The sequence below is a fragment of the Tinamus guttatus genome, unplaced genomic scaffold (assembly GCF_059628265.1).
Source record: "Tinamus guttatus ecotype Peru unplaced genomic scaffold, ASM5962826v1 Tinamus_guttatus_pri_ptg000246l, whole genome shotgun sequence".
In the NCBI taxonomy this organism is placed as follows: Eukaryota; Metazoa; Chordata; class Aves; order Tinamiformes; family Tinamidae; genus Tinamus; species Tinamus guttatus.
Window position 1 is genome coordinate 3,146,327 of NW_028288780.1, and position 10,715 is coordinate 3,157,041.

Sequence of the window (10,715 nt, forward strand, 5' to 3'; positions counted from 1 at the left end):
CACAACTTTTATAACAAAAGCTGAGGACAAGATAAGAGGGCATAAAGGGTCTTGACGTTCATGCCCAGCAGCAGGAGGGCTAGAGCCTATTCTTAGTGCTTGGCAGAGAGAAGAAGAGAAAGAAAACCCTGCTCTGAAGCTTTGCTCTATGGTGATGCAAAAGTAGCCCACAGGGGAGAGGAGTGTAACAGCCTGCTCTGCTGGAGCACATCTGGGAAGCAGGGCCCTCCAGCCGCTGTGCTGGGCTAATGCAAAACACGGGGTGAGCCATCCCTGGATGCCCATTCTTTTTCCCAGGCTTCATCCCTGAATCAAAAAAACTTCAAATGGGAAAAAATATAATTGCTAAATTTGGAGTGCAGAGAAGCTATTCTCTAGAGTGAGCTACACACTGCTTTTGAGAGGCTTGCAGCACACCCCATGGGACAATGCTGCAGAACCTTTCTCCTATGGGAAGGACAGGATTTAGCTAGAGCTAAAATTGTGATTCTCAAAACTGCTCAGCTGTTGCTTAACCCAGGCACCTAAAATACCTCATTGCTGCTCTTGTCCAGGTTTCACATTCCTGAGCATGAAACTAGAGGGAGATTCAGCATCTCCGCACCTCCTCTGTCAAAAGCACTTGTTCAGGAGGAGCTCAGAGGAGCCTCTCTGCATCTTACCCAAGGCAATCACTGATCAGTTCTGTGATCACAAGTCTAAACGAAGGAGATGAGGACTGGTGATCTGCTCCCTCGTGACCATCCCGCACCACAGGGTGGGAGAACCGCGGTGCTCCCGCCGTGCCCGGGACACGGCTCAGGCTGCCAGCGCCCGGCCCGCGAGAGCCGTGCCCAAGAGCTTGCAGCCTGAGCCGCCTTTCTCAGGGGTAGGAGCAGGGAACACGCATAAAAGAGCCAATCTATATATATTAGTTATTCACTTAAATTGTTGCATGTGTCTGTTTGGTTCACTGCATAGAAGAGAAGGTTGTATTTTAATGATTATTCAAAAGCAACTAGCGATGCTGGAATAACACTGAAAAACAGGAGCGTGGAAAAGGTGCATCAGCAAACATCCTGCAGCACAAAGGCTTAAAAAATGCTTTTGCAAGAGCCATGCTGGATACTCTACTGCTCAAGGTAAAAATAGATTGAGATCAACACACGTGCAAAAACAATCTTTTGCTGACAGGTCATAATCTAGATAACTAAGAGTTACTTTTACAGATCTTACCCTTTGAGTTAAGTGGACCTGTATGTGATATTTATCTACATAGTCCAAGCTGTTAGTTTAACCCCACTGTGATAAGATGGCCCTTGTGCCAGGCGAAGCAGGGCATAGTCCTTTCCCCGACGAAATGCTGCTCCCCGGGAGGATTTGCTCGGAGCGGAGAAGGCAGAAAGAATCTTTGCCAACTGCTGCCTCAACTTTACCTTGTAAATGACCAACAAAACGCTGAAAATCATTTTTTCCCTCTTGAAACAGCAGAACTGTCTAACAGTGTAAAATTACAGTTGAGCGTGATGGAGTAATTTGCTCTGAGATAGTTTGTAGGCTTTGAGAGCTGCCCCTACAATAACATTTTAGCCAAAGGCTCAAGAGGGCCTCATTTTTTTTTCCAAAACGTTTGGCTAAGGGGCAGAGTTCTCGAGAAGACGGGGTCTCCCAGGAATACCTGACACACACTCCACAAGTTTAAATGCCAATGAGGCAATAACACACTTCTTAAAAATCCCACTTCATTTGGAAGTCCTCCCTTGATCGTTAGATAAAGCTTACCCAAAAGCTGGGCTCAGGAAGCACCTGATTAAAAATGAAAGGCTGCCTTTTTAAATGCTGTTCTTCCTACAGTACAGCCGTAACTTAGTGATGGATCCTAAGCTGGCAATAATGCCTTTCTCATCTTTCTCACTTTCGTAATTTAAAGACAAAAAAAATCAAATATATTTCAACACTTCCAACCCAATTAACCCCATGCGTAAGATATGAACCCTCATTCTGATGGGTTATCTCTCGGCTCCATCAGGTAATACAAACAGAAGGGCTGGTGTTACTGATGCAAGAGAAGCTGAGCAGAGGTGCAGAAGGAAACAGAGCAGAATGAGTCCTAATGGCCCTGTGGTGCCTTACATCTAGCTAAAAGCCAGACTGTATATTTACAGTTGCCAACTAGCTCCAGATAGAGTCATGGTTCAGGGACCCCTCTTAGAGCTTAAGGAATCATGTGGTTTTTTTCGCCCCAGCAGAAATAACGTGCTGCTTGTAAAGAGAGACAACAATGTCGAGGTGACAGACTGGAAGGAGCAGATGCAGGGCAAAAGCTGTGAAACGTCAGGTAACTTTTATCCGAGTTCCTGCAAAGCCAAATAAGAAAATGATTCAGAAAAAGCAAAGCAAGGAACTGAAAAAGATACCTGATGTGAATAGAGAATTAAAACGCTAATCAGCCTGGCTAGGCGCAATGAGGGCTGCTGGCTGAAATAATAAATGAGCGGTGCCAGGAGTGCAAAAGCTCAGCAGAGCCTGCTGAAAAGAGGAGAACAGGAGCCGGGCAGGAAGCAGCCTGCACGCCAAGCCCGTTCTCTGCCGCTCCTACTCGCCTGGGCTGCTAATGAAGCACTTGGGTTATGAGAGCTGCCACTTCCCACCCTGCTTTATCTGTGGTGTCTTGTTCTTGTGCCCATTTCTCAACAAAAGGCTTTAGTCGGCGTGATGAATGTGGGTACAAGCGTGGACATCTGAAGCAAGATGCTTGGTAGGCAGGGGACCAGTAGTGAGGATGTGTGTCCCACAGCGCTGGCCGAGCCCCTGCCCGCCGCGCTGCCCCGGCACAGGAGCTGTTTGTCTAAGGCTTCCTTGAATGCAGGAGCAGCGGCTGAAAACGTAAAATTTAAAGGCCGGCAGAAACCTGTGAAATGGCAGAGGTTAAGAAACTTTTATTTATGCAGTGATGTTCAATTAGGAAATGATGTTTAAACAGTATTTCCATACTAACAAAATCTGCAGATTGGACAGTTATACTAGGAAAAAGTGTTTATGTGGCCTCGACCTCCTTTTTTCCTCTCCCCGCTGCAGCCCCCAGAGCTCACGGAAGTGAAAGCAGTTACCTGGCCAACCTAGAGAAGGCCTTGCTGGTGCTGCCTTGCAGCCTGGCTTGAGCAGGCAACTGGAAAGATGATCAGATTGGCCATTTCTTGTAAAAATACATTTAAATTACAACTCTCATAATCTAAAAATATTTCCCCTGACCAAAATAAAAAAAAGGCATTGTGATTAAAGCTCCTAAAAGCTAAATAAAGCTTGGGCTTAGCCTGTTCCCAGAAGGTTTAGTTTCACTGTGAAGGTTACAGAATGAAAGAAAGCAAAAGGAAATGCCTAGTTAGGATGAAAAATTGGCCTGTCCAGGTACTGGTTTTATTATTTACTTCAGTAGTTTTCCAGAAAGTTCAGTTCAGTGGTTTTATCTGTTTATATATTTCTGTTATGGTGGAACAGGTTTTTGTAGTTTTGATTTAAAGAAAAAAAAAACTTATAAGCAAAGACAGCTCAAATCTTAAACGTGATGAAGCAGAAATCCCTCCCTGGACACACCTTCTCTTTGGGAAGGATAAGTAAATCGCTTTTCTGTTTATTTTTTCAACTCTTCATTCCTCAAACTCAGACTCCACCCATGGCATCAATTACCCCCAGAGCATCCGCAGGTCTCTTGGCATCTGTATAAAAGGCAGGACAGGTCAGGGCACCCCTCACACTGTGCTCGGCTTTGCCTGGGGTTTCATTTTATCTGAAGCGGACGGCCATTAAAAGGTGTCAGAAGCTACTATGTCCAGTAGGAGCTTCCAGGGACTGAAGCAACAGGCGGAAGGTGCAGCCAAAGATGCTGGTAAGAAAGATTAAATAGCCTTGGCTATATTTATGGGGGGATAGTTGGTGCTTTTGCTGCCACAGACCAAAATCTGAAGTTGCCCTAACTTTAGTGGGGCTTTCTATCTTCAGTTAGCAGAGGCTGCAGTTTGATGCTGCAAAGTACAAATCTTGATGAAGGAGGTTTGTGGGCAAACCTGTGGTCTCCCTTCCACACGGTGCCTCCAGCAGGCACCCCCCCTGCCACCACGCGTCCCCTCAGCGCTGCCAGGGAGCAGCTTCTGCCCTTCCAGCCATGCCGGGGCCGGGGGACCGGTCCCTCTGCCTGGAGGAGACCCCAGCTAGGACCAAGGCTCCCGTCTTGGCGCGGACCCTGGCCCTGCAGCCGCCTTCACCCACGCAGAGCTCGTTCAGTGCTCGCTGAACGCAGCTCAACCCCGACAGCTCCCAAAACAGCAGTTCTTTGCTGGGTTGTGAGTAACCTCGCTGATTCCTTCGGAGTTGCTGCTTTTTTTGCACACCAAGGACCAAATACGTAGTAGAGCCAGAACATGACAGCAATTTCTTTTGTAACCAAAATACTTCTTGTTCCCTGCTGAATGTGTTCGTGCCATTGAGGGGTCACCGCAGACCGCTTCCTCTAGCAAAAGCAATGGAATGACTGTCTCTTCTTCCCAACTATGAGACATCTCACATTTTAAGTGTCACCTCACTCTTTTTTGTACTTGATATTCTGGAGTTGATCCATTGTGGTTTTAGCTTGTCTTTCTCTGAACATCTATTTAGATCTTCTTAGTAAAAGCTCTCTTTTCCTATCCTACTATTTAGTGTATTTTCTTCCATTTTGGAAAGGACACTAGTTCCCAATGACCTGCCAAGAAGATGTATGCTAGATGGCTAAACAGAATAAGCTGTTACAAATCAGTAATGGCAAGTGTAGTATAAAACAAGCAATCTCCAGCTATATGCCCTTATTAAAACTGTCTGTTGATCTTTGCTTCTTTATCTCCTTCCTGTTTTTTTTTCCTGTCTTCTTACCTGTCAGCAATGTCCCCAGCCTACTGCAGGTGCTATGTAAATGCTAATCCCATGGCAATGTGCCTGCTCTGGCAATACGCCTGCTTCGTAGGGAGCCCAGGAGCAAAGTGCACGGCCCCAGCCTGGTCTGGAACAGCCTCCTGCCTGACCAGGGCCAGGGCTGTCCACAAGCACACGGGGAGGCCTGATGGCACGAGGAATTCATATGGGTTTAGAGCACTTAACAGAATCAGAGGAAAGGCGAGGATAAATGTGAGCACATGAAAATGGATTTTTTTGTCTTTAATTACAGCAAACACTTTTGGACAGGCTGCTCAGGATGCAGTCAACCAGGTTACGGATGCAAGTCAGAAAGGTATGGGAAATTACACTCAAATCAGCCAGAGATCGAGCAACTGGATGCAAACACGTAGCAATCACAGTTCTTCTCTCCCCTTTCTCTGTTGCGTGCTCTTGGCTGAATGTCCACTGGTTTTAGTGATAGTCTTTGGCCTTGCACAAAACTCACGGGAAGGGATGCCAAGATCTGCTCTTAGTTGCTCCATGCCTCTCCTGGCAGAAGTGCTGCAGTAGCCAACCTCCCCGCCGCATCCCACGCATTGCACTCAGCGTCATGCTCAGGTTTTGGCTTCCTGTCTGGGTGAGCTCTTGGAACAGTGCAAGCAAAACTTTGCTCTTCTTTCTTGAAGACGAAGTAAACATGTGCTACATCTTGATTTCTCCAGCTCTGAGGGCAGGAGTCCACCAGTTTCAACCCCGCGTCCACCCTACTCGCTTGCTGAGGCAGCAGCTGAGGTCAAAAATTAATGATGCCAGAAGCTATAAAGGTGCTGTGAAAAAGCTCTGGCATTTCATTTCCGATGATAGCGAACTGGCAAGTTAACTTAAGAACTCAGCACAGTTCTCACTCAATTTTAATCATTTTCTAAGAACGAGGGGGTCTAAAATGCCCCGTGCCTCAATGTGCAAGTGCCTCAGATGTGCAAGCTTGAGAGAGGGCAGAGAGGAGCCGGGGCCTCTCCCTGGCTCATCAGGCGGGCGGGAGCAGTCGTGGTGCCCAGCCCGGCCAGCGCTCGAGCCCGGGGCGCCTTCCTCCAGCAGCCGCCTGCGCTGCCCCGCGCAGCCTCTTCCAGCGCCCGCGTCTCCATCAGCCTCATCCTCCTCTAGCGACGCCTCGACGCATCACGCAGTGTTCCCAAGGAACCCCTCCTGTTTAACCACAGGCAGCCTTAGGGAGCCTCTTTTAAACCATATCCTTATAGTTTGATAGGGAGAGTCTAAACACTTTCACACTTCCCCTTCCCATCATAAATACTAAACTATGTTGCCTTTTTCCAAGTTTTTGGCTTATCTGATGAATTTCTCCCTCTCTTTCAGCTATTGATCAGGCTTGCAAGACAGCTCAAGATGGTGTAGAAAAAGCAACTGGCCAAGCTGCAGAAGCAATCTCTGGCTTGGGGAAAAAATGCGGATTTAAGAAATGATACTTTAAGCAAACAGTACTGTATGTAAAAATGCATCTTTGTTCTGCAATTCCCTATGCCTTTGTGTAGAGAAATGAAAGCTGTTTGAGATATGGATAACTTTTTCCAAATACAATATTCGAATGCAATTCGAATGCTCCTTTGAATGCAGAATGCCCTCCTTATTCTTCCTGTAGGAAGAATACATATTTTAGCACATCTTGTTCCATCTGTTTATAATGTTCTATTCGAAATGGATCACAAGTCCTAAGCAACGCTATTGCCCTGCTCTTTCAACAGCACAATGATTATTGCCACATTCGTTGAGCATAAGTTTACAAAAATACTGAAACTAGTAATATTCCAGCATACCAGGACATTAATATTATGAAACTAAGCTTTCTTGCAGTAATGAAAATTGGTTAGTGCTATATTTCATGTCACTTGTTCATTTGTTCCATTATGTTGTTTTTCTATGTTAAATAAAAGTATAGCAATATTTCTTCCCTCCCCAGCACTGGATATATAGCTCCTTGGTAGGGGCTCCTGTTATTACAGCGGGCCTTCAGTAAAGGATCTCACAATGTCTCGCAAGTCTCTGCTTTTTGATTCAAAGTCCAGCGAAGTCAGTAACTGTCAGTAAGGTAGGTGAACGCTGAGAACGTTTAATAGATAATCAGGTGCACGGAAATGAGCGGCCCCATGCTGCGCAGGAAGGCTGTGCTACCTGGAAGTGAATGAGAGTTGGGTGTCCATCCCCTCATCCCTTCTGCCACATCTGTCCCAGTGCAGATTTCTTGCTGTTCTAGGCCACAAGAAATCTTCTGTTAAATCCCATGGGAACAAAATGAGACCCTCTAATACCCAGCTGCAGAAATAGCACTGAGCGTACACTAGCACTCCATGCCTGTGCCATAGAAAAAATGATAGAGCTCTTCCCTAGTTTCTTTAATGATGCCTGAGCTGAAGTTTCTGGTTGCTGCTTGTGGGCAGCCCCGGATACACAAGGCAGCAGCTGTGCGCTTGCAAAGCCGCTCCGGGACAGTGTCTGTGCTAGAGCAGAAAGGGGACAGCCTTCTTGCCTAGGAGATGGAAATATTTATTTTAGATTGCTGCTTACTGGCAACAGAGCCTGGCTGCAGACAAACAGGGCAGCCAGTCTGGGTTTCCTTTGTCAACAAAAGGCACTAACACCCACTTAACTCAGTAAGTGATCTTAGCTCTGCCTTTGGACATTTCTCATTGCTAGGCAATATTGCCATTTTATTTTCTGGTTCAAAGCCTGTCCAGCCAGCTCTCAATAAAAAGTTAATCTGGATCTTGCAAAAGCAAAATCAAAAAAACAGCCCAAAGTGTGTGGATGTAATGAAGTGGGGCGATCTAGGCCAACTTTAGGTATTGTTGTTGTGTACTTATTGGCCAAGAGATGTGGACTTGAATTTTTTGGAAGTTGCAGGTACTAATCTGTGTTAATGCAGTCCCAGAACAGACTGGCTCCCTGCTGAACCCGGGAGCGCTGCCGTCTGCAATCTCCACAAGGGCCGTGTGGACTAAAAACCTTTAGAGGAACCTATCTGTAATACATCATCTGTGAGTAAACATAGTACAGGGCTTTGCACAGAGTGTCCCGATGCAATGTCCACTCTCATTTAAAGCTTTAAAAGCCTAAATATTTACCCAAGTACAAGCCCAAAGAAAAAGCACTACACTATTGCACTCTCAGTTACTGGGCAGCACTCAATAGTACTTAATTATTTAGTACTTTCCATGGTTACTTCCCAGATGGTTAAACCCCGAGTGGCCAAATCCCTGAGGCTGGGAATTTTAGACTCGGGTGTCACATTTGTCGCTCCCATCCTGAGGATGGTGGGGATTTATACACCAGGCTTTGCAACATTGTTCTTTTTATTATTATTTATTTGTTTATTTGCAAAGCCAGTTCATGTTGCAAAAGAATTAACAGATGTGTTTTTCCATTGGCAAAGCTAGCAATGCCCTGGCGGTCGCGGGACACTCGCAGCGCGGGCGCTGCCGGCGCAGCCTCTGCCACCCCCTCGCTGCAGGTACCGCTGCACTCAGGAGAGCCGCTCCGCACGGGGCAGCCCCAGCGGGTCCAGCCTTCCATCTCCCACAGCAGCCCGCAGTGTTTTCTAAAGACTGTGCTGCTAACAGTAACACTGGAGTAAAGCAGAGCCACTGGTTTGCGGTGATAAAACTTCAGAACGGAGCCTCCTACACGCAGGATTTTTTCCCAAATTCTTTACTATCAGACCTTTCAACATCTTCTCAGCCACCCGTGCAGTTCCTTAGTGCAGTCGCAGCTTGCGCTGCCTGCCTGCAGTGTCGCCGCTCAGCCGCGACGTGGAGCAGGGCCCTGCCAGCGCCGCCGCCGCGCGGCCTGCACAGCGCGAGCCCGGAGCCGCCACAGCGAGCGCGGCCGCCGCCGCCTCGCACCTCACCGTGCGGCCTGCGCAGCGCGAGCCCGGAGCCACCACAGCGAGCATGGCTGCCGCCTCACACCTCACCGTGCGGCCTGCGCAGCGCGAGCCCGGAGCTGCCACAGCGAGCGCGGCCGCCGCCGCCTCGCACCTCACCGTGCGGCCTGCACAGTGCGAGCCCGGAGCCGCCACAGCGAGCGTGGCCGCCGCCGCCTTGCACCTCACCGTGCGGCCTGCGCAGCGCGAGCCCGGAGCCGCCACAGCGAGCGTGGCCACCGCCGCCTCGCACCTCACCGTGCGGCCTGCGCAGCGCGAGCCCGGAGCCGCCACAGCGAGCATGGCCGCCGCCTCGCATGGCCTGCGCAGCGCGAGCCCAGAGCCGCCACAGCAAGCATGGCCGCCGCCTCGCGTGGCCTGCGCAGCGCGCGCCCGGAGCCGCCACAGTGAGCGTGGCCGCTGCCGCCTCACGCCTCGAGGCAGGACAGGGCCCTCAGCAGGGAACAGGCTGGGGGACTGGAGCCTCCGGCAACACACCGACTGCAGTGGTTTTCAGCCCACTCTCAAGCCTCACGGCAGGGGCTGTTTCTGCTGATTTTGTGTGTTTGAGGAGCCCCTCAGGCCCAGCACACGCCGCGGTGCGCCTGGGAAGCATGCACACACATTCACACAGCCCTCCCAGCTTCCCTCTTGCTTTCGGGCAGGCAGCTGCCTACCCCGGATCTCATCCCAACCACCTACTCTTGAGAGCAGCTACTGCTTCCTCTTCAGTAGAACTCTTAAGTTTCTTTTTCCTTTCCTTTACAACTCCGTGACCTGCTCCAGCCAAGTGCAGCTTTTCCACTGAAATTTTCTAACCCTCATGTTTGATTTAAGAATCCAGAAAGAGCTTCCTGGGAAAGAAGGACAGGGTGTAAAAGACATGTTTGCTGCTGCTGCGTGGTGACCTGCAGAGACATCAGGTAAACCAACTGCTCTGGCCCTGTGGCCAGGAGCAGCGGCAGGGAACATAGATTGGGACATGCTGACAACCCCTTCCCCAGGTCCCCCAGCACTGGAGATGGCAGCAGCTGCACCCAAACCTGCGCTCTCCATATCCCCAAAGGTGCCTGCTCTCCTCTGGGCACCTCAGGCAGCAGCTGTGCCCCATGGGCAGTAACGAGGCCAGGCTGAAGTGGAGGCAGCTGGTACAGGAGCTGCCTGCACCTGTGCTGGGTTGGTGGCTACAAAGCAGTCCATGAGGAGAGCTTGCTGGGTTCTTGTACCAGCTCTCTTTTGTTGGCATCTTGAATGTTGTCAGCTATGGCAGCAGGTAGGAAAGGGGTGATTCTCCTGCTTTTTTTTTTTTTGTGGTGGGTGTTTTTTGGGTGGGAGCCAGGGCCAGGACTGAGTTACATGTATATGGTTAAAACCCTGGTGTCTACAAACCTCTGAGTATTTTCAGCTTGTTTCTGTGCTTCTTATCTGAAAGTAGGTGTTTATTATGTTGGAAAGATGTAGTATTTTTTAATGCTGTGGCTTCTGTGAGGTAAACGCTATCTCCTCTACGTGTGGGTATCATCCTAGCAATGCTAGTGCCACCTTACATCCCAGTGTATTTGGAGTGCCTTTCTGGGTGTGTGATCTGACTTGATATTTCTTGGCCTCCCCTGCCAGTTGAGTGGTGCTGCTGTGCTTGTGTGGGAGCCGTGGGCAGGTGGAACACGGCTGGTGGGCGCCTTGGAGCCACTGGATGCGCAAGCGGGAATGTCCCGGTGCGCGTGGCTGGGAACGGCACCACAAGGCACCGCAGGTTGGACCCGCCGCTGCTTCTCCAAGGGGCAAGGGTTGTTCTGTGGTATGTGAAGTATTTCTGCTGCACCTCTGGTCTCTTCCAAACATTGCCGACTGCTCAGGACTTGATGTTGAGTAGGGCTTCAGTTGAAAACTAAAA

The 10,715-nt window shown here is 49.3% G+C and overlaps 1 protein-coding gene across 1 annotated transcript; it reads left to right on the forward strand.

The window, feature by feature from the left end:
* Window positions 1-3,752: 3,752 nt before the first annotated feature.
* Window positions 3,753-6,495, forward strand: LOC104565599 (uncharacterized). The gene is made up of 3 exons (XM_010212291.2): window positions 3,753-3,865; window positions 5,177-5,239; window positions 6,262-6,495. The coding sequence occupies exons 1-3, from the start codon at window positions 3,805-3,807 to the stop codon at window positions 6,366-6,368; spliced, it is 231 nt and encodes a 76-aa protein (XP_010210593.1). The 5' UTR covers window positions 3,753-3,804; the 3' UTR covers window positions 6,369-6,495.
* Window positions 6,496-10,715: the final 4,220 nt, after the last annotated feature.

Excerpts from the sequence above, each read along its gene's own strand:
- LOC104565599 (XM_010212291.2), top strand. The coding sequence starts at position 3,805 with ATGTCCAGTAGGAGCTTCCAGGGACTGAAGCAACAGGCGGAAGGTGCA. Across the intron at positions 3,866-5,176 it reads AGGTGCAGCCAAAGATGCTG|CAAACACTTTTGGACAGGCT; the intron begins GTAAGAAAGATT and ends CTTTAATTACAG. Across the intron at positions 5,240-6,261 it reads TACGGATGCAAGTCAGAAAG|CTATTGATCAGGCTTGCAAG; the intron begins GTATGGGAAATT and ends CCTCTCTTTCAG.